Source organism: Herpailurus yagouaroundi, unplaced genomic scaffold (genome assembly GCF_014898765.1).
Source record: "Herpailurus yagouaroundi ecotype Mexico unplaced genomic scaffold, PumYag 100, whole genome shotgun sequence".
Lineage (NCBI taxonomy): Eukaryota > Metazoa > Chordata > Mammalia > Carnivora > Felidae > Herpailurus > Herpailurus yagouaroundi.
Window position 1 is genome coordinate 17415660 of NW_024412391.1, and position 25662 is coordinate 17441321.

Here is a 25662-nt window from a genome sequence, read left to right on the forward strand (position 1 = left end):
AAGATAGTGAACATACCTTTACTCCCAAAAGTTTCCTCATGCCTCTTACCATCCACCCCATGCTCAAGTAGGCACTGATCTGCTGTCACTGTAGATCAGTTTGCATTTTCTTTAGTTTTATATAAATAGGATCATTCAGTATGTTAAAGTAATTGGGTTTTAAGCTAATAAGCTTGACTGCAGAGCTCTAACTAATATTGAAACCAATGAAACAAACCTTCCTGCATAACATCGGTTGTACTCAGAGTTTGACTTGGACAGGATCTTAGGCTGCATACATTTAAAAATCCACACCCTTACTTCAGCTAGCTTCCTCCTGGAAAGCAAAGCCAGCCAGTTCAGTGCTCCTGGCGCACTACTGACTCATCAACCTAGAAGGCAGACCCGCCCTCTGTCATGGCCCCAGAGATGGAGGGCAGGTGCTAGGGGAAATAGAGCCAGCTGATATCAGAAATCGGGTCTGGTAGAACAGCATGGAAGCAACTGGATCTTTTCAATATTTATTAATTGAAAAATACATAAAATTCCACTTCTATTCCATGTTCTTTCAAGGAGGTAGCTGCCAGCCTTAAGCATCTGGTATAATACCTATGTGCATATCTGTCTCAGATATGAGGGTGTGAGGCTCAAACTAGGGAACCCCCAAATCAGATCAGGCCCATGCCCTGTTGAGAGAGCATGGCCCATAGCACTTGACTGTCTTTGCCTGAGGAATTGGGGGGCAACCACAAGGGTGGGCCACTCTGGGACAGATCCCTCTCAGCTAGGCCCCTAGGGTTGGGGGAGTTCTCTGCTCACCGGGGCTGATGGCTGAGTTCCTCCAGAGTGAGCAGAGGCGAGGCACATCCAGGAAGACTGAGCCCTGAAAACAAAAGTGGCTTCTAGCTTCCCTCAGATGCTGCAAGGAGAGCCTGGAACACAGAGCTCTCTTCCCTCTCCTTAGCACAAATCCACTTCCAGAAGACCCAGAGAGAGGACCTGCGAGCCAATCAGGTGCCAACTGGGGCCACTGCACCTCCACATGAATCCACACAGACACCTGGGAAGCCCGTGCCAGTCACCATCCACAGTCTCATTGTTGCATGCCAACTGGGTGCATGGGCCAGGCCCCCTGGCCAGCACCAAGACCTGCCACAGGAGGGGCCTGGGCCACAGGCTGCAACCGCTGCTGGGACTGCCAGATGTGATGGAGCTCCTTGAATTGTTCCACCATGTGGTCTTTGAGGTCTGGGTTTGAGATCTGTAGCCGGATACTATCAGCTGACCAAGAAAGCTCCCCTGAGAACATCTCCAGCAACAGCCGAGCTGCTACAGGCACCACCTGGGAGGCAAAGAGGGACAGGAGAACCTTGGCGGGACTGTCCAATCTAGTTGTGCCTGAGGCATCCATCAGGAAGAAGGGCCACCAATTTCTACTTCATACAAAGGCTAGTTACATGTGGATAGCCCTGGGCCTTGATTATCACTGGCCGCCAAGTTCACACTGCTCAGAGAGCCCTGAGCCTCCACCCTGGGGCAAGAGCTGAGCCCCAGGATTTCCCAGTATTCAAGCCAAAGCAGAGTGGGGGCTTGAGAGATGAGATGGTGGTATACCTGTACAGTGATGAGCTTCTTCTCTCGGGGTTTGAGGTCAGGCCACTCCTCCCCAAAGCAGAAGAAGATCTCAAATGGTGGCGGGGTGTTGGTCTGGCCCTTCTGGAACAGGATGAGCTCTGCAGCAAGATCAAGACCCTTAGAGTCTAGAACCATGCTCCTGGACGATAGGAAGCCAGGAGGAACATAATGTGGGTCCCTCACCATTGAGAAAATGCTCCAGGCTGAAGAGCTTGGTTTTGACCTCCCGCTGGATGGGGTTGGGCTGTGAGCCGTGGGCTGAGGCACAGGGCCCGCTCCAGAACACCTTGCACTGGCACAGGCGGATGGCATACAGATCTTGGCCTTGCAGCTGGAGTATAAGCCCGCGGTCCAGGACATCCAGCAACTGGTTTGTGTAGAAGCGTTGCTTGTCGCTGGGGATGTCCTCAGGGCTGGGGAAGCGCACTTGCTCCAGGCTCACGGGGCCAAAGAGCTCTACCTGCTCTTGGGTGGCCTCCAGCTGGCTGTAGAAGAGCCGGCAGCCCTGTGGGTTGCTGATGGTGAGGGCACGGGGTGGCCGCCCCCGGTACTGGAACTTGATCTCCAAGTCAGTCACTGTGGGGCAGAGGGCAGGCCCGCCCAGTCTGTGAGCCCTGTGCCTCCTCGTTCTGCAGCCCACTGACTTGCTCTCTGCCCAGCAGCCAGGCCATCTAGTCAGCTCTCCCACTTCTGTCTCCCCCCCCACCCAAGGAGGGACTGGCTTGAGCATCTTTGCTCTTCATCCTCCACCCTTCTTGCAAACCAACCAAACCCGCCCCCCCCCCCCGCACTCTGTGTGGGCACACGCAACCCCCCCCCCCCCAGCTCTCCTGTGGGTCCTTACAAGGCAGCATGTGGGGGCTGATCAGCAGGTCGGGCAGGAGTTGTTCGCCTGTGGGGGGCAGGCTGGCAGCCAGGGACCCAGGCTGCAGGCTCGGCAGGACCGCAGGGAGAAGCTCCCCAAAGCCAGCAGGGTTGCCAGGGGTGGGGCCCAGGAGGCTGGTGGGGTCTGGTGCAGGAGGGCCCAGCACCACAGGTGGCTGGAGAGTGGGTGGCCACTTGACATCCTCTTTGGGTAAGGAATAGGGTGCCATGGGGGGGCCAGGTTGCACTGCTTCTAGAGGGTGGGGGCAAACAGAGCTTTAATGCCACTTCTGGTAACCGCCCCCTAGGCCCACCTACTCTTGGCCCTGGGCCTCCCTTCAGCCCCCTCCCAGGTGCCTGTGGTACCTGCAGCTTCTCCTTACTCTAGGCCCCCAACCACACCACCTCCCAGCCCCACCTGTGAGGCTCAGGCTTGGTAACATCCTCTGGAGCTGAAGAGAAGACAGGCAAAGGAGAAGGGAAGAGGCCAGAGAGAGAGAAGGGAGGCCAGGTTAATGAATTGATCTGATGCTAAAGAAATAACACATGAGCACCACAAAAGGCAATTCCCCAGTGTTCAGCTTAGCAAGGCCAGACCCTGCCTCCAGTCCCAGCTCTGCCCTCCCAGGCAGGTCAGTGAGCTCTCAGGGCCTCCGTTTCCTCATCTGCCTTCTACAGGTAGTAATACCTACTCAGCCCCAACTCCTGAGGGTGTGTCAGATGACATCTGGTCATGTTTTGTGCCAACAAAACCCTAAGGAGATTCAGGGTGCTGACTGTGTTCCTATCAGAACTCCCAAGAAGAAGCTCCAGAGAAGAGCTACAGAAAGGGCAGTAGGGCCCTGGAGGAAAGGGGCCACTTAATCCTAAAGCAGAGCAGGACAGCAGAAAGGCCGTAACAAGGCCCACCATGTCAGTGCACACAGACACTGCCAAGAGCGGCCCGGAGCTCACCTCTTCCTCCTCCTCCTCCTCCTCCTCTCCTGCACCAAAAGCGTAATCCTCACTGGGCTGTGACTCTGCAGAGCAGGGAGAGAAAACAAAAACAGAAACGCAGTTAGTGGAGGAGGAGGAGATGGGAGAAGGCCATCAGGGCTCCATGGGGCAGCTCCTGCTGTGGCTTCTTCCCTGCCGAGAGCTGCCCAAACAGGAAGGTGGAAGGCCACACAGCCACCAGAAATCACTAGGGACCTCTCTGACCCCATGGCACTAAGCTCCTTAGGCCACTAGACCTACACTCACTGGAGCCAAGAACAAGGGCAAGGTGAGCAAGATAGACACAAAGCCTGGTCTGTGCCAAGCCATCCCGGGCCTCACAAATGGTCCGTCGCAGGCCACTCCTGGAAGCCCGGGGTGTAATGACCTCGCAGGCCCAGGGCCCTGCCCCTTCCCGCACAGTTTCCTTAGGTGGCCCATGGGGTCAGGCGTGATACCTGCAGGAGCGTGGCCATTAGAGCAGACCTCGTAGATCTTGTAGGGCTGAGGTGGCATGTCCCGGGGTCCATCATAGATGAGGCGGAAGTCACGGCTCTTGTTAAGGGCACAGCGCAGGTTGGCCTTCCACTTGGCCGGGTCTGCCTCGTCCACCCCTTCGGTGTACTTTCCTGTCTCCTTGGCCCAGGCCTGGGCAAGAAGAAAAGATAAGGCAACCACAGAGAACCTCAACCTTCGCCAAAGCCCCAGCTCCTCCTGGCCTCTGGGAGTCACTGCTGAGCCAGTGAGACCTTCAGGGACACACAGCCTGACCTGAGTGTCCCTCTGCAAGGTAGGGGATACGACTCTAGGCCTTCCCGGCCCTTAGGGCTCCAAGAAACTAAAGGAAACCTAAGTGCTTTGAAAGGCATCTTATCCACTGCTCCTGCAAGGGTAAATAAGGTAAAATCTCTAAGGAGAATGGTGGATGAGAACATAGGATCTGGAGTGGGACCGGGTTTGAATCTGGAAACTGCCACCCACCAGCTTTGTGCCAGGGGCATGTCACTTTGCCTCTTTTTGCTGTGATGTCCTCATCACAGTGCCCACCTCACAGGGTGGTAGCAGAGACTCCAAGGCCCACAAAGCTCTCAGAACTGTGCCTGCACTTTGGACGGGCTCCATACACTTTAGCCGTTGGTATTATTTTTGAGGGTCAGTTGGCTAATACCAGGATTACAAAGGTTTCTTCCCTTTAACGTAGCAATTCGACTTCCAGGAATTTATCCTAGGGGTACAGAAGCATCCGCACAAAATTCTGCACATAAACAAGGTTTATTCATTGCAGCACTCTTTGTAAAAGCGGAAGACCCCAAATAAATGTCCCTCAATGGGAACTAGTTAAATTATGGCCAATCCTTAGAACGGAATAGTGGGCAGCAAGAAAAAAAAAAGGAGGGGGGGCTTTTGATATCCTAACATGTCATAATCTTCAAGAAATACGAGGTACAGGAGGGTATGTATACACCTATCATTTTGTAAAAAGCAGGAGAAAAGATAGGTACATATCTGCACACATGCACAAAAATCTCTCAGGAAGGATAAACAAGACACTGACAATACTAACTGCCTCCAGGGAGGGAATGGGTGGCTGAAGACGGGTGGGAGGGAGACTTTGCTGCAAACCATTTTACACTTTTTAAATTTTGAATTGTGTTACCTCGTCAAAAATAAGAAACAGATTTGAAAAGAACATTCAAAGGGTAAATATCAACCTGCAAAGACTAAGGAGACCCTATCCAAATGTTTAAAAATAAGGATTCTCTTCGATGCAGCAATGTTGAACTCTAGGAACTAATCCCAAAGAAAATCATTTAAGATGTACAACGGGTAAGGGGCGCCTGGGTGGCGCAGTCAGTTAAGCGTCCGACTTCAGCCAGGTCACGATCTCGCGGTCCGGGAGTTCGAGCCCCGCGTCAGGCTCTGGGCTGATGGCTCAGAGCCTGGAGCCTGTTTCCGATTCTGTGTCTCCCTCTCTCTCTGCCCCTCCCCCGTTCATGCTCTGTCTCTCTCTGTCCCAAAAATAAATAAACGTTCAAAAAAAAAAGAAGAAAATTAAAAAAAGATGTACAACGGGTAAGAGTTTAGAGGGTATCCGTGGCAACGGGTCTTCGACACTGAAACACTAAGCACTAAGCAATGTGAAGTGTCCAAAAACTGGGTTTGGATATCTAAACTGCTAAGCCCCGCACTGGTGACGGAAAGTGACGTGGCATTTAGGGCAGAGGAAAGCTGGTTCCGATGTTGGATGGTGAAAAGTGCAGGATATTCCAGGTTGATTCCATTTTTGAATTTTATAGACACATATGCAGAAAACTGAACATACAAGCAAAAAATTTCCATAGTTGTTACCTCCTCGTGTTAAGATTATGGGGGCATTCTGTGCTCTTTTAGAGTATGTTGGAGTATGCACTCCAAACACGCACACTGCACCCATACTCGTGTGATGAGAAAGTGACAAGAAAAGGGAGGAGGAGGAGGAGTTACAGGAAGGTCTCCCGGGGGCCTTTCAGTCCCCAGCTTGCTCTGGGCACAAGGTTAAAAAAAGGCACACTGCAGGGGTGCCTGGGTGGCTCAGTCAGTTAAGCGTCTGACTTAGGCTCAGGTCACGATTGCACAGTTCATGGGTTTGAGCCCGGTATCGGGCTCTCTGCTGTCAGCATAGAACCCGCTTCAGATACTCTGTCTCCCTCTCTCTCTCTTCCTCCCTTGCTCTCTCTCACACACACACTCTCTCTCTCTCTCATAAACAAATAAACATAAAAAAATTTTTTTTAAAAAAAGCACACTTTAGGGGCACCTCGTGGCTCCGTTAGAAAAAAAAAAAAAGGCACACGGTGGTTTTGCCTGCCTCCCCTTAGTCCAAGCCTGCGGTCGCCTGCGGCAAGGCAGCTGGGACAGCGGTCAGTTTAAGATGTATGGGGAGGTCCTCTTCTAGGGAGGGGGTGCATCAGAAGTCCAGGAGTACCCCCATCCTGGGCTTACCTTGAAGATGGTATTATCTCCGTCCTGGCTGGGGCCGTGCCGTGTGGCATGGCGCCAGGGGATGTAGAAGAATTTCCTCTCCCCATTGACCCACTGAAGCCCTGGGTACTGGCAGCTGTTCACCTGGGCCACCAGCCAGGGCTTGAGTCGCACACGGCGGGGTGGAGGGGGGGGCCTGGGGGCCGGCTGGTTCATGGCAAAGGGATCTGCAGCAGAAAGCCAGAGGGGGACATCAGAAGCTCTGCAGCTGGCCGCTCCCTGCAGCAGGAAGATGTGCAGGGGGCCAAGCCAGGGATTTGCTGGCTTCCTCTTCCTCTCTGGTCTGCCCAGATGCTCACGGCCAATTCTCTTTTCCAACTGTCAGCTTTCTGGTCACAGGGTCACTGCATCTGCTTTGTGTTTGGGAGGTGGGAGAGGGGGTGGGGTTCAGATAGAGGGGATGCATGCGTGCCCCGCCCAGGCATGCTTTACCAGGTGGGGCATCAATTCCCCAGCTGCTGTGAGGCTGCAGCGGCCCAAAGGCACAGGGCGGCCCATTGCTGCCTCACTCCACGGCTAGGCAGCCCACAGCCGGTGAGTGACTGATACACGGGGACAAAAAGCCAGTCCCCTTGCTTCAGATGGGGCAAACCGGTGCAACAGGCGCTCCAGAGCTCCGTGTGGGGTCAAACCGAAGGCCGTCTGCAGCCCATGCCACTTCCTTGCTTAGCTTTCTTCCTGCCCCACCCTGCTCCCCTCCTCTCCCCACCCCTTCTGCCCTCCCTCTCCTTATCCGGAGAACTCCCTCACTATGCCCCCTTCTAGGAAACTTGGCCAAAGACCAAGTCCCAGCATGTGAATGGAGGAAGGGTTTTCACACCCACTCTTCAGAGCTTCCTTTCTTCCTCAGTTTCCCTCCAAGGATGAAGCTTCCCCACACCTGGACATCTTGAGAGAAATCCCATCAGCCCACTCAGTCTACCTCCTGCCTCGCCAGGGCAGCAGCCTTAAGTGGGACTTAAGAAATACCAGCCAACTGATATACCTCAGATGTTGGAAGCTTCTGTCCTCCAGCTACTTCTCCCCGACCAGCCCTGCTCTCTCCTCTGACGGGGTTAAGACCAGACATAAGAGGAAGGCTGCTGGGGCTGTGACACAGGCGAGGGTCCAAGGGAGGGGCAGGCCTGTCAGGGAAGGAATGGCTGAAGGAACTAGGGCGTCTGGATTAGTGGCTAGGGACAAGAGCTATCCTTTGTGGCACCACCATGTGACAAAAGGACTAGGGTTTGAGTCAATACCTGGACAGTCTCCACTGAGGCAGACTAGACCCAGGTTGAAAAAAATTTTAACAGCTAAAGCTATGCAATCAATAGGCTCGGCCTGGGAGCCACTGGTTTCTGGGGGGTACCTACGCCCAGGTGGGCTTCCAGGTGGCCTGCCTTAGGTGGCAGATTGACCAAGATGATCTCTCAGGCCTGGACCCTATCATTCCAGGCCTGCTGGGAGCCCTGACCTCGGTTTCCCTGCCCAGTACCTTTTTGGCTGTGGTTGCTAAGCGCCACCTCCACGCTGCTAAGAAGTCTCCATCTGCGGGCCTCTCCTCAGGGCAGTGCCCAGCTCTGGGCTAGGACAGGGAGTTTAGGAGAGCCCCCAGCCCTGCCCCCAGGTCTTAAAAGATTGAGGGTTCAGTTCCCCTTTCTACACCAGCCTCCACCCAGCCCCAGGGGAAATGAAAGTGGCCAGAACAGACAACTCGGAAATCTGACTCACTGTGAACTGGGGGAAAGCTACATGGAAAAATTCACATTTGGGTCCCCAAGACCAAATTCTCAGTCCCTCACCCCGTAGCCCATTCCCCAGTCCCCTGCTGACGGTCACTGTACATTTGGTGTGGTTCACAGCTGTGGGGATGGCCTCACCCATCACATTTGTATTTGTAGCTCCCACCCGCATCCTCAGACGAGAAGCCGTGGTCCTAGAACGACCGGTGATAGCCACCAAGAGCTGCCATTCTGGCTATGTGAAGTGGACAGAGGAAAGCTCTGGTGACCCAGAGGGGAAGGCAAGCTTCCCTGACGACCAGCCCCCGACACGGTCAGGCCCGCAGCTGCGCCAGGGGTGATGGAGCCGGGACACCAGACAGGCCTACTCCTCTCTCTGCCCAGGGCAAGGAGGAAGTTAGGGTGACTCCCTCCCCGGCCGCCTAGCCTGGCCCAGCAGTGCTGTTCAGTAGAAAGACGTTGAAATTATTCACGTCAGTAATGTACAATCCCTTCGGGTATTCTAAGGAGGGGAGTATGGAGAAAGGGCTCCCATAACAAGCAGCCAGGGCCAAGGGAGGGTATCCGGCAAGCAGGCCAAAGAAAGATCTTCTGCCTCAGGTACACCAGGCCCAGGCTCAGTGTGTTTCCCAGCGAGGCTTCCTCCTGCCTAGAGGTGGGCTTAGATCTGCTTCAGACTATCCTAATGCCAAGAGTTCTGAATTTCAATGCGTTTGGGCCCCGTCCCACTTTCCCTCCAGGTAGAAATAGTGGCCCAGACTTCCCGGGCACCTCAGGAGCTATAGCACAGCTCTCAGAAAGTCCATCCACACTGTGCTCTACCGGTGGGAGGACTTGATTTTTCAGTAGAGGGCGGGCTTGACCAGGGGGTCTGCCCTGACTCACTGATAGCTGAACACGTGTGCCTTCTGGAGACTTGGGGTGACATTTCTGCGGCCCCCACACCTAGGATTTGAGCCCCGGAGAGTGGGGAAAGCCAGAAGAACCTGCATCAGTTTCCATGGAAATAAGGAAAAGGTGTGGGCTGCTGAGGACCTGAGAAGGCCCTTATGGGTGAATTCTGTAACAGTGAAGCATCTAGAAGGGCAGCCCAGGAACCTCTGCTGGGGTAGGAAAGCCCCACAATTCACGCCAAGGCCCTGGAAGCCCCGGAGCCAACCACCTGAGGAGCCCGGAACCCTGCGGAGACCAGGGACCCCCTACGGGAGGAGCTCTGCAGCCCGGTAGTGGGAGGAGCAGCAAGCCCCTTGCTACCTGTCTGATTCACACAGCCTCCCGGTAAATCCCACACTAAGTTCAGGGATAAGGCAAAGGGTTCCCTGCGCCTGGCGTGACCCTAAATCCCACCGCCTCCAGGTGAGTTGACCACATCCCGAGACAAGCTGAGGCCCAGATGCCTCTCTAGGCTTCCTTCAGGGGAAGGCCAGGGTGCAGGGGGAAACCCCAAAGTAAGGCCTTTAGGCAAAAAAGGGTGGTTTCCCAGTGCCTCCCTGCACTTGACGGAGCCTTAGCGCCCCCACCGGCTAGTTCCAGGGAGGGCGGGACGATGCTTGTGGCCTTGCTGCCCCTCTATTCTCCTCCATCGGCCCCGCCTGCGTCCTGGCAGGTCCTGGTCACTTATCCCCGTTTGGGGCGCGCGGGGAGCCCAGGCCAATCCCGCGGATCCACCCCCGGGGCGCGGACTCAGCTTCTGCCTCTTTGAACGCTCCGCGGGCTGATGGCGCCCCCTGTCTCTTCCCCCACCCTGCCGTGCCCGTCGCCCATCCCCTGCCCCTGCTCAGAGACTGCCCAGAGAGTACTGCGCGCGGTGGCGGGCACCTTCTACCCGCGTCGGCCACAGTCATCTCACTTTCCCTCTACTTTTAGACTCGTTTTGTTTTTAAGTTCGAGGGAAGTCTGTAAGGAAACTAGTCCAAGAAGTGCGCCCCGTGATTCTTCTCTGCTACGAGGGTCAGTGCCTCTTGTTCTCGGCCACTAGTCAAAAGACGGCGCCTCCGCCCGACACCATCTTCCCACACACTCTGCCCGAATTCCTGTCATTGGCAGGTGCCCAGGGAAGAGATGCGAAGCGTGCAAAAGGGGGGAATAGGGGCTCACCCCTCTACGACCCAAGCTAGACCGCTGTCGGGCGCCCAGGCGCTCCCCATCCTTGCGGCGGCGAGACGGAGGGAGAGCAGAGTAGACCTAGGGCTCCTGGCAGCGGTGACCCCTCCGCCGGTCCCCGGGCTCCCCGGGTGCCTGAGGGACGAAGGCTGCGGGTGTGAGGCACCCCAGGCTGATCCGGACGTAGGGAGCACCTTGGAGGCCGCCAGACCGGAGGGGCATGCCCTGCCGTGGGCGCCCCCTCTGCCCCCCGCCACCGCGGGAGCTAGAGCGCCCGGAGGAGCCGGACGCGGACCCCTCCCGCGCGCCCGCCGTACCTCCGTTCCCCGCCCGCCGCCGGCCGGTGCCCGCAGGGCGCGGAGAGGAGCGCGGGCGGCCGAGACCTACCTGCCTCCGATGCACCCGCGTGGCTGCGCCCGGGAGCACGGGCCGGGCGGCGGGGCCGAGCTGCGCTCTCCCGGAGCTGCGCCTCCCGCTCGCCTGGCACTTCCGCGTCACCCGCCCCCGCCCCTGGATCGCGGCCGCCGAGCCTCTGCGCGCCGGCGGCGCCCCGCCCTGCCCCTCGGGACCACCCTGGGCGCCCCCGGCTCTGACCCGGCGACTGAGGGCTGCAGAGCGGGCCAGGCCGGGCCCCCCAGCGCTGCCCAAGGCCTCTGGGGGAAACGGCAGGCCGAGCGGTGGCCTGGACCGACTACTGGGCTCCTTCGGCAATCTGGAACCGCAAAATAGTCATTTGACAGCCCCAGACCCCCTCCCCACGAAGCCCAAGTGCTCGGCGGGGCCCGGGAACTTCCCTAGCCCGCGCCCTCCGGGAGTTCAAGTTCGGGTCAGACACAGGCCGTCAACAAAGTACAAACGAGGGCGCGGTAGGGCCGACTGATAGGTAGCTTCTCGGTCCTCTCCCTGCCCGCCCGCGCTCCTGGGAGGGTCGCTCCAGGGCCAAGCTGCTGGCATCTGGATCCGGACACCCCCCTCCTCGACGTGCTTGCAGACAAGGATCCTCAAGCCGTTCTGTCCCCTTTTCTGAGTCTCAACCTGCCTGCCCCAGCTCTCCCTCCCTGGTTGCCTTTGGGACCTCTCAGTATCAGTGCGTGGTCTCTTGTCCCACACTTAACTGCTACCTTGACCATCCATCTGTCTTCTGAACGTTCTTTGATTTCACAAATGGGCCTCACTCACTGGCCCCAAACTTCCTACGTCCTGTTCCTTCTCCTGGAGCATTCTTTGCTTCATAATGACCGTCCTCCGAATTTTGTTTCAGCATGGCCTCCTCTGGAAAGCCTACCTTGACTTCCTCTCCTTGGTCGGGTTTCTGAGCTCTAAAGTTCATCCTCACTGGTTTCCCTTATGAAATTCTTAGTTTAAAGTCTGATTCCCACTGGAATCAGCTTACTCAGGGATTACTTTTGGTTTTTTTTCATTGTTTTCTATAGTAATTTAAAAAAATTTATAAATGAAGATTTCCAAGTTAACTGACCAAATTTTAGACAGCAACTAAAATATATAAGTTCTAGATAGTATTATTTGCCCTTTAAAGTTTAGAGACTCCTGTGTTTTTCACAAATCCAGTATTAGTTGACGAATCAGAGCTTTGGCCTTCCCCTCCCCTCTCCTTTTCCCTCTAGGAATACCTGGGTTCGTCTTTACTACTAATCTGTGTCATTACTTACTATGTGTTGTCTTTTTTCTTCTTTTCTGCATCTCTCTCCCTCTCCCCCAACCCCCAGCCCTAATGTAAAATGGAAATCTAATTATGTACAAGGGTTTTATTAATAGTATCTGCTGCATATTTCACTATTTCATAGTTTTTAAAATTTAAAGTGTGGATGGGGAAAATGTGGGTAGGTAGATGGTTTTATATTTTTTTCTGTAAAAATGAAACTGCCATTTAATTGAAAGTGGCCATCACAAAATGGGAACCTTTTTTTTTTTTTTTTTTTTTTTTAAAACAGAGACCAGTTATGCTTGATAAACAATATTCTATTTGGTCCAGAAAAAATTATCTGGAACAATAGCCATCAGGAGAATTCTTTTATTGTCAGATGCCCCACACAGAGTCTGAGGGACCATGAGACTCTAGGATTCTGCGCATTGCCCCCTATACACTGTCCCTTTTGCTCAGGTGAGGACCCGACTTTTAGAGACTCTGACTTTGTTAGGAACCATGCAGGGGCTATGTGTACATGAAGTTCACCACGCTTGAGCTGGCATCTATCTCCGTTGCTAAGTGACCTTGGGCAGGTCCGGTGAATCTCATTCCCTGTCTGTAAGGGGGAGATGATATTACCAAGCTCGTAGCATTGGCGCGAGGTTCCAGCAATAGGGGAGCTCCACTAGGGTCCTGCCTTGTCCAGACCGGGGGAACCTGAACGAAGAACCACTCTGGGACAGAGACATGGGATGGCGAGGAAGGGGCAGGGGCAGAGAGCATCATTCAGGCTCTTCCAAAACAGAAGGGTCCCCTTGCCTCCCAACGCTGTCTGTGGTGAAGAAAAAGCAAAGGGGAAGTGAGGGTGCACCTGACCACCTGCCATGCAATCACTCCCCATCCCCCACCCCACCTCCGCACCCCCCCACCGGGGCCTGGCCACACGGGAGCAGAGAGACTTGGCCTCCACAGCCCCAGGAGCCTTACTCCCAGCAGTAAGCCAGCCCTTGCCCCCACTTCCCCTGACTGGGGTGGCAGATTGAGGGTGTGGTCAGAGGCTTGATTCCGGTAGAAGCCAGGGTGCATGAGTATGTGGGTGGGGGGAGCTGTGTCACCAAAGGGAACCGAAAGAAGCCTAGTGTGAGCGGTAGGGAGAGAAGATAGAGGTGTAAGGGGTTAAGTGGGACAAGACCTCCCACCCAACTCTGGACCCGCCCCCGTCAATGCAGTTCTGTGCAAATTACAGCTGCCCTTACCTCCCCTCCAGGAGACCCACCCCCTCAGGCCCAGCCCTTGGGATTCCCCAGGCTGGCCTTCTCCTCGGATATCCCCTATTTTGGGGAACTTGTTGGCTAAACACCGGGCTCTGGAGTCTAACAGGCCCGAGTCACTCCCCAGTCTACCACTGAGGCATTGTGTGACCTCGAGCAAACCACCAACTCTCTTGGAACCCCCATTTCCCACCTGTAAAGCGAGAATAACAGCACTGTAGCAGGTTGGCTGTGGGGCCTAAATTCAACAAATGCTCAGTGAGCACCTTCTTCAGGCCAGGATAAAACGGAGAACAAAAGTCGATTCTGTCTAATGCCCTGCCCTATCTATGGTGAGAGATAGTAAATGCTTAAGTAACAAAATCGGGGGTCCTCGCGTGTCACTGTGCAGGATAACAGAGGCACGACATGACCCGACTTAGGTTTTAACTTGGCCACTCTTGACTTTGTAAACACACAAGTGGTAGCTTTATTATTAGCGACGCCCAGGAGGCCATATCGGGGCTTCTTCTCCATTTCTTACCAACTGCCACCTCCTCAGAGCTTTCTGGGGCATGACCTGGAAGTCCCCCACTTGGCCAGCACAGTCACATGCACGTCCCTAGACCTCATGTCCCCTCGTCTCCCAATTTGCAGCTCTCTTTACCTCTTCACATGGCCTGAGGCCTAAGACGCCGTGCTGTCTCCTGCATCCATCATCCCAGGCCCCAGCTCTCTGCTCCCTTGGCCCTTTTAAGAACAAATGTTACTTCCCTTTTCCTTCGTGGTCAGCACCTTTCCTCACCCTGACCCCCTGCAGCCTGGCTTCCACACCTTTCCCATGGATTCTGCTCTGGGCCTTGGTTCCACAGCTCAAGCAGGCCCTGGTACTCCCAGGAACGCCTCAGAATCTCCAGTCTCAGCATCTCTCTCACTTAGACTCTCAGAGGCTGCCTGGGATTTCATTAGTGCCAGGAGGTCTCATCAGCTCTTTAAAGAAAGATGGTGGAGACTCTCCTAGCTCAGCTCAGAGCCTTCCTGTCGTCCCCCCTCCTTGGTACTGCCCTGCGTCTCAGTGCATTTGTCACTGGTTCTTCTGCTGACCCCTCCCCCACTCATATCCTTCTAGAGCCAGAATGCCCCACCCAGACATCCTGATACCCCCACCCCCGCCCCCACTGCTGCACGGGTGCTGATTCTAGCACTCTTAAAATCTGCTGAGCTCAGCATTTCACTCAAACCACTTCCGTCCCCACTGCTGGGCTCTGTCACAGAAGAGATCAGGGCTCCCGTCCTTCCTGCCTGTTGGTAGAGCATGAGTCACCTGGACAAGAAGGAAAAGAAAGAGGAGGAAACCTTCTAGGCTTCTGCAGTGCAAATAGTTGCTTTATGGGGACAGAGGCCACTTGGCCTCATAGGATCCAGCTGTGGACCTTGGTGTTCTCTCTTGTCCCCCAAAAGACCTGATTGAAGCCTAGACTCTTTATATGTCCCCACCAGGGAGAGGGGTCCCATCCAGGTCCATGAGGTCCACCCATCATTGGTTGGCATGTAGGGGACTCTGTGGTCACAGGCTGCAGTGGGCTTATCAGCCAGACCCATCTCAAGTCCCTGCAGCTTAGAACCAGTCAGTGCATGGGACCCTGCCCGGGGCAGGACTGGTGTCCGTCTGAGGTGAGAAGTGAGGGAGGGAGTCAATTCTGTCTAGGATGTCAGGGTCAGCCCAAAGGCATAGGGGTGCTCCCAACTCACATCTAGCCCTCAGGGTGGTAGGCAGATGACAGAGGACTAGGGTTGGCTCTGGGACTCAGGAAGAGGTGCTCTGTGGCCTGGAGCAGCTGAAGCTTGAGGTCATGGGATGGGGCCACGAGGCATGACATTCATCCTACGTGGCCTCTCAACACTTCATCGCAGAAGGGGGATGTCCGCTGCCCCTCTTTGGCCTTCTACAAGGCAGGCTGTGTGGGGGGGTGTGGGTTGAGCATCTCCCACTAGAGGTGGGGGGAGGAGTGGGAGCTCTTGGGGGCTGGTGGGAGCCAAACAGAACTGTGGGAACAGGTGCTTGATTCCTGCCAAGCAGATACTTCTGGACTATTTCCTGGGGGTCAGGCCTCTGGGGGTGGTGCTGGGTTGGGGTGTCCCCAGATTACTGCTCTGGTAGCTTCGGATGCCAGCAGTGAAAAGTCAAGAAAGCACAAAGTTCTAGGGGCTAAAGGACCCTGAGAGGCTCCTAGGACAGGCCTACGCTGTTCTCTTGGGTCCCAGAAAAGAGGAGGCTGTCAGGCCTCTCTGAAGGGGAGTCTGGCGGTGGTTCTTACCAGGCCAGTGTTCTAGAACCTCATTGTTTCACAGGTCTCCAAGCCAGGAGCCAACTGGAACTCTGATGCCCGCCCAAGTCCCCATGCCAGGCCGACTGCAGCCACATGGATGCTGGTGGGCATGTGGGATTCAGGAGTCTCCACTGATCTGTGCCAGTCTGGAAGGCCACGTATGTCCTGTTTCTCTCAGCCTATCCTCCTTCTTCTTTGCTGGGGCAGCGCATTCTTCCAGATCTGCAGGGGGACTGACGTGACTTGACAGTTATCTGGGGCCCATCACGGAGACAGGAAGAACGAGCTACCTGCTCAAGCAGGAAAGAGCTCCCAGGGGCTTCTTCATCATGCCCACCCCCCACCCCCCAACACACTGCAAAGGCTTGGCTTTGCAAGTAGGAGGTCACAGAGCATCCAAAAGAACTGGGCAGGGGGACAGTGATCCCAGGGCTCCTGGGTCCCACCTGGGACTTGGCCATCCAGAGAGCAAGCGCTCAATCCTGCGTCCTCACTGCGATTCGGGGCCCGGGGTTCAGGGGAGAGACGGTAGGGCCACAGGCCCCTTGCAGAGGAACAGCCTATCCCAGGCCTTGGAGAAGAGCCTTGGAGTGGGGCAGGTCACCGCCCGCCCCACTGCAGCACCAGGGAGGGGGGAATGCTGGGTCAAGGCGGTGTTGGAAATGGATGTGGTGTGGAGGGGGCAGGCCCCATGCTGGGCTGACCTGAGGAGCAGCTACAACCAGACGATCCTAATGAGTCCTTAATACATGCTACACGCTACTGAGCACGTTTCATGTTATTACTGCATTTAATTGCCATGAGCAGCCAACATGAAGTGGGCATTATTAGTATCTCCCTTTACAAAGAGGCAAGCTGAGAAACTTGCTAACCCCGTGAACTTGGACAAGTTAATCTGCATACTTCTTTGTAGTCTTAGTATCATCCTCGGCTGATAGAAGCACGGCCCCGATCTCTGCCTCAGTCTTCACATGGTGCCTTTCCCCATGTCGTATCTCTGTGTCCTGTGTCCAAATTTCCCTTTTCATGAGGATGTTAGTCATATTGGATTAGGGCCCACCCTAATGACTTCATCTTAACCTAAATAATTACATCTGCCACGATCCTGTGTACAAATAAGGCCACATTCTGAGGATCTGAGTTAGGACTTTAAAGTACGGATTTGAGGGGAAATAATGCACCCCCTACCAATATTTAACATGTAACCTACTTTGCACCAAACACTGGGGTCACATTTGATTTTCATGGCAACCGTAGAAGGCAGGAGAATGTATCGCATTCATTTTACAGACGAAGACCCTGAAGTTCAGCAAGGTTAGGTGGTTCACCCAAAGGCACACAGCAACTAGCCAGGGATGTGAACCACACTAAACCATAAGTGACGTCTGATCATGCCAGAGTCAGACACACCGGGGTTCAGGTCCTAACTGGATGGCCTGGAGAGGTATTCACCCTCTCTAGCCTTCAGTGTCCTCATTTTAAAAATAGGGTCAATATTGTCCTGTCAACAACAAAGTGCTGCTGTTCAATGGTGAGGATGAGGTCTAGCCCGGTGACTGACACAGAGTAGAAGAAATGATAGTGATATAAATGTAGCAGTAGCTGCTGGGTAGGGCATGTCCTGTGTTCTGTTGGTTCTGGGTGGCTGCCTCCCTATGACCACCTGTCCTTGCTGAGTCCCCAGGGCAGTCAGAGCCAGGGAGGCATGCAGATCAGTCCACCCTGGCCACCCAGAGCTCCCTGGGGAGCTGCACCCCCTAGACATGACTCCAACTCTTCCCCTCCACCGGGCCCGACACAAGTGAGGGGGAGGCTGGAGGGTGTTGGCAGCTGGGGGCCTCCTTCCTGTGCCCAGGCCCCAGGGTGTTGTCTGTGTAGAAAGGTGGCCCGGGTGTTCAGAGAATGACCACAGCCCCTGAGGGAGGCTGCCTACTGCCCAGCTGCCTCACCCTCTCTTCCTCAGGGGCAAGCCCATGAGAAATTGTAGGATCAGAGAACAGACCAGGGGTTGGGGGTGCAGGGATGGGGCTGACCACAAAGGAGCAGCACGAAGCGGTGGGAAGACTAAAATTAGTGGGTACACTAAAAAGAATGAGTTTTATTGTATGGAAATGACAAAACTTTAAAAAGTGATTCAGAAGGGCCAAATTCTATGGGCGCCTGGCTGGCTCAGGAGAAGCGTGTGAAACTTGATCTTGGGGTTGTGAGTTCGAGCCCCACGTTGGCTGTGGGGGGCAGTTTCCAGAATTAAGTAAGTATGTAATTAAAAAAAAAGAAGAGCCAAATTCTAAATGTCAAGAAGTTTTAGGAATAGCTTAACAAATTTAGTTTGTAGTTTCCTTCTTATGCAAGCAAAAGACCCAAATATGATAAATATGTCTTAGAGAACTCTTTAAGTAAACCTAAAATAAAATTTCTAAGTAATTAAACAAAGAGAAGCAAAGAAAAGGAATACATCCTTCCCAGAAAGGCAGGAGTGGCACCTTGTCCCTACCCTTTGTGTCTCCCTCCCTCCAGCCTGGCTTGTCAGGGCCCTGCTGTGCCTCCCTGACTTCTTCCCAGCTCTCGGGAGGCTGACTTCTGTCAAGCTCCCTGACTGTCCCAGGGGCTCAGACAAAGGGCCCACCCTCAGTATGGGTGGCTGCAGGTGACAGGCGGACAAGTTGGGGCCCTGGCAGGATACAGGTGGCATTAAATGGAGGCAAGTTCGCAGAAGTGTTAAACAGGGTTACGAAAGCCAGTGGGGAATGTCCAGGCACCCAGGGCTTAGCATCATCGGGAACCATTACTACCCTCTGAGGGACAACCTCCAGGACCTGCCACAGCAAGGCGACGGCACTGTCTGTTCCGTATCCCTGTCCCCCTATCTCTTGCCAATGCCTCCCCCTAGCCAAAGCCACCCAGAATCCAGAGACCAAGAGAGCCAGGGACATGCGGACTGAGGAGGCCAGCCTCCTTGGGGCATGGAGTGAGGCAGAAGAAACCAGAGGATGGATGGGGGGAGGGGTGGCAAGCAGAGAGAAAGGGAGGAATCTGATTGGGGGGGGTTGGGGGATATGCCCTAGGGCCCAAGGTTACCTCAGGCTTCTCCCCCGGGGGCAACCAAGCCTCCCAGCTGCTCTTCCAGGCTGGGAGTTCCTGAATGAACGAATGAATGAATGAATGAATGAATGACGAATTTGAGGATGGATGAGTGACGGATATAATGGGAAGAGGCTGGCTCGTGCTGGCACTAAAACAAGGTGGATTATTTTCCCCAGGATTTCCAACCTTCTAGGCCTTTAAGGACTGTTTCCTAAGTACCCACTTCGAGGCCCTGCAAAGGACCCTGAGCTGGAGAAGCAGAGGCCAAGGCAGGGGTGGGGGTGCCATCAGGCACTGGGGAGCCTGTGTGGCCCTGCCCTGCCCTGCCCAGGAGGCCTTGCTTCTCCTCCCTCTCACTGGAAACACACTCAGGGGCTGCCCACCCCCTAGCTCCACCCCCACCCCTCACCAAGGCCCCACCTTCTCCATCTGGGCCACTCAGGGCTGGGTTCAGTTGGGTGTTGATGCTGCAGGGGAGGGGAGGTGAGGGACAGCAGGGTGGAGACTGGAGACCGAGGGACCTGTCACCCCGATTAGTATAGTGTGCACATCTGCAGAGTAGCACCAGCTCCCCAGCGCAAGCCTCCTTGTGGGAGGAGCAGAGCTTGGCCTCGGGACTTCGAATGTTCTCAGAGTGCCCTGGGAGGTAGGGATGGTGGTGATTGATGGGGAGGGGGAGGCTTTCCCTTCCGCGGCTGGCGGTGCCAGGAGGGGCCTGGCATTGTGCTGGGCGCGTGAACACTTGCACATGTGCATCGTCTGACCTACATACTTTGTCAGGTTGCAAACCACCCCTCCCGCACCCTGTACCTCTTTCAATTAGGCTGGGTGTTTAGCGAAGGCTATTGTGAGTCCGAGGGGGCAGAGGCAGAGAGGTGGGGAGCCCCAAATCTCATGGGGAAAACCTCATGAAGGCTCAGTTTCTGGAGTCCAAGAACCAGCACTGGGGTTGGGGTGTGGGTCAAGATGGGAGGGTGGGAGGCGTAAGGCAGGTCCCCTTCTGAGAGGTCTCTCTTGGGGGTCCTCAGACATCATATCCCCCACTTCTACTTTGGACTGGAGCTTGGAAGGCAGCAAATCATAGGACTGAGCATCACTTGGGATGAGGGTCAGGGGCCTGGGGTGAGGGTTCAAGGGCAGAGTACCCCTCATTATGCTTCAGCCTTGCCCCGACCCAGTCTTCAGTCGCGGCCTTCATAGAAGTCTCAGTGAGTAGTACGGAGGCCTATCCCCAGTGAGTGAACTGATCCCTGGTGTGTGAGTGACCCCGGTCTTCACCTTGTCCTGTGCTCCACCCGTTCCCTGCTCCCAGGTCTGTTCCCAAAGATTTCCAGATGCACTGACAGTGGGGTTCCAATAGAGACCGTTTGCTTTCTTAGCAGGGCCGCTGGTTGAATGAGATAGGTGGAAGCCTTCTGCGACTGTCCCCCGCCAAGCTTCCTCATGTTCAAATCCCCCCACTCCATGCTTCGCCTACCCTCCAGCCCAGCTTAGCTCAGGCTTCCAATTTTAGGATACTCTAGGGAAAGGGCAGAGGGTAGCTACCATTGCCACTGAGCCCTGCCCCCACAGCCTGTTTGTCTCTGGGGGCAGAAGGGAATGTGGACGAGCTCAGGGGTTATACCGAGAAGTACTTAAGGTGTAGGAAGGAGCAGCAGGGGCAGTTGCCAGGGGAGCCTGACCCCAGGGCTACCAATGAGCTGCTCCCAGACCTCAGGACACTTGCTTTCCTGAGCCTGAACGTCTGACTCAGGAAATCCGAGGTGATGCCTGGGGCCATGCAGCCCCTCAAATGCTCCATCAAAGCTGCATCCTCCGTATCGCTCACTGGGGCCACCATGTGGCCATCTCAGTGCCTCAGTCCTTCTCGGTGGCGTCCCTTTTCCAAGGCCATTCTTGCTCAGGCAGCTTTCCTGCCCACACACTCGGCCCAGGACCTTCCCTGGGGACATCTTACCTGGATGGGACAGGAAGACAGTATAGTAAGCTGTCCACAGTTAGCCTAGAGCAACCACTACGAAAACTACTAAATAAATAGGTATAAAAAAAAATCATTTAGGAATAATTTAAATCTTATATTAGAAAATACTCACATTGTTGGGGCGCCTGGGTGGCGCAGTCGGTTAAGCGTCCGACTTCAGCCAGGTCACGATCTCGCGGTCCGTGAGTTCGAGCCCCGCGTCAGGCTCTGGGCTGATGGCTCGGAGCCTGGAGCCTGTTTCCGATTCTGTGTCTCCCTCTCTCTCTGCCCCTCCCCCGTTCATGCTCTGTCTCTCTCTGTCCCAAAAATAAATTAAAAATGTTGGAAAAAAAAAAAAAAGAAAATACATTGTAAAAGAAGGCAGTCTGGGAGAAATAGACGAACAAAAAAGACATGAGATATTTAGAAAACTAGCAAGATGGCAAATACAACTAACTATCAATAATGTGAACGGATTAAAGAATCCAATTAAAAGGCAGAGATCATCAGATCCGACACCAATATCCGACAATATGCTATCTATAGGAGACAGATTTTAGATTTAAAGATATAAGGGTGCTCTCTCTCTCTCCCTCTTTTTCTCTCTCTCTCAAAATGCATAAACATTTTTAAAAATTAAAAAAAATCTATCGGGTCTAGTATAGCACAGGGGAATATAGTCAATAATGTTGTAACCACTTGAATTTTTTTTTTTTTTTAGCGTTTATTTATTTTTGAGAGAGAGAGAGACAGAGCATGAACGGGGGAGGGGCAGAGAGAGAGGGGAGACACAGAATGCAAAGCAGGCTCCAGGCTCTGAGCCATCAGCCCAGAGCCCGACGCGGGGCTCGAACTCACAGACCGCAAGATAGTGACCTCAGTCGGATACTTAACCGACTGGGCCACCCAGGCACCCCACAACTCTGTATGTGATAGATGGCAGCTAGACTTGGTGGTGACCATCCTGTAATGTATATAAATATGGAATCACTATGTTGGGCACCTGAAACTAATACAATATTGTGTTTCAATTAAAAAAGTATTATGATGATGGTATATGTTAGAAATCTAATGGTTAATTTAAATTCACATTTACTGTATATATTAAACATAAACTTTCTGCTTTAAACCTTAAAAAAATCGACTGGGTCTGATATTAGTATAGCCTCTCAAGTTTTCTCATGGTTGCTATTTGCATGATACAGCTTTTTACATCTATTTGTATCTTTGGGTTTTTTTTTTAATTTGTTTATTTTATTTAAAATTTTTTAAACATTTATTCAGTTTTTGAGAGACAGAGAGAGAGCATGAGTGGAAGAGGGGCAGAGAGAGAGGGGAGACACAGAATCCAAAGCAGGCTCCAGGCTCCAAGCTGTAGCACAGAGCCCAACGTGGGGCTTGAACTCATGAACTGTGAAATCATGACCTGAGCCAAAGTCGGTTGCTTAACCGACTGAGCCACCCAGGTGCCCCGTTTTGTTTTGTTTTTTTTAATTTTTAATGTTTATTTATTTATTTTGAGAGAGAGAGAGAGTGAGTGCAAGCCAGGGAGAGGCAGGGAGAGAGGGAGAGAAAGAATCCCATGCAGGATCCATGCTTCCAGCACAGAGCTGGATGCAGGGCATGAACTCATGAACTGTGAGATCATGACCTGAGCCGAACTCAAGAGTTGGATGCTTAACCTGCTGAGCTACCCAGGCACCCCCAGACCCAATAGATTTTAAAACAAAGGAAGTTACTAAAGATAAAGAGGGACATTTTATCGTGATAGAAGTTTAATTATCTAAGTGGTGACAATTAGAAACAGATATGCACCTAACAAAAGAGCTATAGTTCACAGCACATACAAAAATTAACTCAAAATGGATCAAAGACCTATATGTAAGAGCTAATACCATAGGAAAATATAGGAATAAATCTTCTTAACTTTGGATTAGGTGATGGTTCTCTACATATGACACTTGAAGTAAAGCAACAAAAGAAAAAAAAAACAGATAAATTGAACTTCAACTTCATCAAAATTAAAAGCTTTTGTGCTGCAAAGGACACAGTAAAAAAAGTAAAGAGTCACCCCACAGAATGGAAGAAAACAGGGGTTAGCCATATACCTGATAAATGATTTGTAATTTACAAATCTTTGTTCTTTGTAATATACAAAGAACTCTTACACTGAATAAACAAAAAGACAACTCAGTTAAACTTGGGGAAAGGATTTGAATAGACATTCCTCCAGAGAAGTTATATAAATGACTAATCAGCACATGTAAAGATGTCAACATCATGAGTCATTAGGGAAATGCAAATCAAAACCACACTGGGATACCACTTTACACCCACGAGGATGGATATTAAAAAAAAAAAGTCAGACAATAATGAGTGTTGTAGAGAATGTGGAGAAATCGGAACCCTCATATACTGCTGGTGGGAATGTAAAGTGGTACAGCCACTTAGGAAAACAATTTGGCACTTCCTGAAAAGGTTAAAGATAGAGTTACCACAAGATGCCGCGATCCCACCTGGCAGACACCCAAGAGACGTTGATGCATAAATCCACAAAAAAACTTGCACATGAATATTCATAATAGCCCCAAAGTGGAAACAATCCAAATGCTTATCAACTGATGAGTGAATAAATAAAATAAGGAATAAAAAAATAAAAACTGGAATGTTATTCGGCAGTAGAAAGGAACAAGGGTACTGATACATGCCACAACACGGAAGATCCTTGAAAATACGCTAAGCGAAAGAAGTGGGACACAAAGGACCACATGTTGTAAAATTTACGCAGATGAAATGTCCAGAATAGGCACATGAATCCGTACAGAAGTGAAAATGAGTGGTTGGTTGCCTGGGGCTGGCGAATGGGTTGCGGTAGGAAATAGGGGGTGACTGCAAAGGGTACAGGGATTCCTTGGGGGTGATGAAATGTTCTAACAGTTGATTGTGGTGATAGTTTAGTATATTCACAGCCATGTGACTATACCCAATTACTGAAGTGTATACTTCTCCCCGCCCCGCCCCCCCCATAACAACATCCTTTATTGGGCACCAGCAGTGCCCTGGTAAGCCCGCGTGCGCAGACTGGACGAGGTGCAGGGCTGGCTTTAGTGACGGTGCTGTCGCAGCTGCAGTCCACCACAGCCACACGTCCCAGGTTTTAGTTTCTTTGTTCAGCTTTATATACACTTTCGGGTGCCCCCTTCCCCGCCCCCGCTGCTGCTGTCACATGCGATCACATGACTTTCAACTTCACTCATGGGCTGCTCAGCTATCAAATCAATGGCAAAGTTTTCATTCGCCTCTTTCTGGTGACCTACAAATCGAATTTTCCTAGTCTTTATTATCATAAACATGACGGATGTGTGTAACCTTCTCCCTGGTGGGCCAGGATCGCACCCCAAAACACCTGGAGCCTCCACAGAGCTCATGCCCAGCAGCCCCAGAAGGTCACACTGCCGCCATCTTGTGGGCTCTGAATTGTGCTCTTTCAACAGGTGGATTTATGGTATGTGAATTATATTTCAATAAAGCTGTTACCAAAACAAAAACCATAGAAAGGGAACCTGAGGTTATTTGTGGGTACTAGGACATCTGGTGCCTCATGGTAGTCCAGCTGTGGTTTTGATCTGCTGGCCTCTCCTCCTTGTCATCTGATCCCTCTCTTCATATTACCTGGAAGGAAGAGCTGCTATTCCTTTCTCTCAGTCCCTATTCTAGCTCTTGTCTTTCTCTAAAACTGTGGGGTGGGGCTATGGTGCTGGGTGAGACCAGTTGCTTGACCAGAAGAACGCCCTTGACCAATCTTGGTCCAAACTCCAGTGGCCAGCCTATGTGGGAAGGCAAGTGTGGACCCTGACTGCCAAGGGAGTCCAGAGAGGGGTGCTGAGCTAATCCAAAGCAGAGGGCCTTGGGCAAGTGTAGGCAATGCCCCTTACTGACCAGCCTCCATCTGGCTCCTCAGAGCCACAAATTGAGTTGGGTCACTTCTGATGCAGGCTGTCAATGATAGGCTTTGCCTCTGTTTGGGATCTGAAGTCTGGGGCCCTGACCCAGGATCGCAGGAATAGGGGCCGAAGGAACTTCTGAGACTCAGTAACCCCAACCCAATCTTTGGATTTTATAATGGGGTTGAGGCAGTGGGAAGAGAGACCCCTGTGTGTGCCCATCCACCGGTACCTGCCAAGCAACCCCCATGGCTGTACCCTGGGATTAAAGCAGAAAGGGGCGGAGCTGGCAAAGTGGACCTGCTGGAGGGGCGCTCCCAGCCCATTGTGCAAGGGAGCATAAATCTTGTAAATTTTGCACGCATAAATCTTGTAACTGCATGCATTCCCAGTACTGTGGGAGAACCGAGGAGAAGCGGAAGTTCCCCGTGTGCAGGAGTCATGGGTGGTGGGTGAAGATCAACAACATCTCCATAGCGGTTAGGCGTCAGAGCTCTGGTGGAGCGCCAGTCCCCCGCTCTCCAGCTGAGTGAGCTTGCCTAGGCTGCTTAAACTCTCCAAGCCCCCGTTCCCTTGCCTGTTGGAGCCATTAGGGATAGCAAGAAGAGAAATGGGTGGGAAGAAGAGGGAACTGCCAGCAGGAAGCTACATGTATGTATCTTGTCTCTTCTTCCCCCAACTTCTTAGCTTGAGAAATGAAAGTCACAAAAGAGATTGAAGACACCCTAGGTTGGAATAAGCACAAGAATGACGGGCAAGCTCCCCTCCAGGCTGGAGAACCTCAAGGCTTGGAGGTCCCTGTATGAGCTCCTGGAAACCTCCCCGCCCCCACTCCCCCCCAGGTCCTTGCTCTGCTGCAGGATTCAGATATGCAATCTGATTGCATCAGTCTCTCTATGCCAAAATCAAAACAACAAATGTACACACACTCCTAAAATCCCAGCAGGTTCAATCCAACAAGGAAGTATTCGGTTCCAGCTGTGAATATTAATCTGTGCAGTGTTGGTCAAGTGTGGGGACTGGTATTTCGTACTGAGCAGTTGTGCCGCAGCTTGGCACAGAGCCTGGAACATCGTGAGGTGGACCTTGGCGGGCATTTTAAGGACAGGCAAAGGATGACCTTCCTGGAGGGGGACCGGTGGGCTACC

General features: G+C 53.0%; 2 protein-coding genes across 3 annotated transcripts in view; one reads left to right on the forward strand and one right to left on the reverse strand.

Moving 5' to 3' along the window:
- Window positions 1–479: 479 nt before the first annotated feature.
- On the reverse strand, window positions 480–10809 carry IRF5 (interferon regulatory factor 5). Of its 2 annotated transcripts, none has more exons than XM_040472006.1 (9): window positions 10686–10809; window positions 6436–6641; window positions 3912–4101; window positions 3433–3497; window positions 2897–2930; window positions 2459–2731; window positions 1798–2190; window positions 1594–1712; window positions 480–1321 (listed from the first exon to the last, which is right to left on the reverse strand). In XM_040472006.1, the coding sequence occupies exons 2-9, from the start codon at window positions 6628–6630 to the stop codon at window positions 1073–1075; spliced, it is 1518 nt and encodes a 505-aa protein (XP_040327940.1). In that variant the 5' UTR covers window positions 6631–6641; window positions 10686–10809; the 3' UTR covers window positions 480–1072. The 2 variants fall into 2 exon arrangements, with proteins under 2 accessions (XP_040327940.1, XP_040327941.1); XM_040472007.1 differs by lacking the exon at window positions 10686–10809 and adding an exon at window positions 7949–8196.
- Window positions 10810–15555: 4746 nt separating this feature from the next.
- The window catches only part of KCP (kielin cysteine rich BMP regulator), a 39470-nt gene continuing 29363 nt past the window's right edge, over window positions 15556–25662 (forward strand). Inside the window, exons 1-2 of the mRNA XM_040472015.1 lie at window positions 15556–15684; window positions 23959–24075. The gene's annotated coding sequence lies outside the window, so the exon portion shown is untranslated. The remainder of the gene's footprint in view (window positions 15685–23958; window positions 24076–25662) is intronic.

Bases quoted from the DNA above. Each gene is read 5' to 3' on its own strand.
- IRF5 (XM_040472006.1), bottom strand. From the start codon at position 6,630: ATGAACCAGCCGGCCCCCAGGCCCCCCCCTCCACCCCGCCGTGTGCGA. The intron at 2,931-3,432 runs GTGAGCTCCGGG...TCTTCTCTTCAG, and splicing joins AGGAGGAGGAGGAGGAAGAG to CTCCAGAGGATGTTACCAAG. The intron at 1,713-1,797 runs GTGAGGGACCCA...ATCTTGCTGCAG, and splicing joins CCTGGAGCATTTTCTCAATG to AGCTCATCCTGTTCCAGAAG.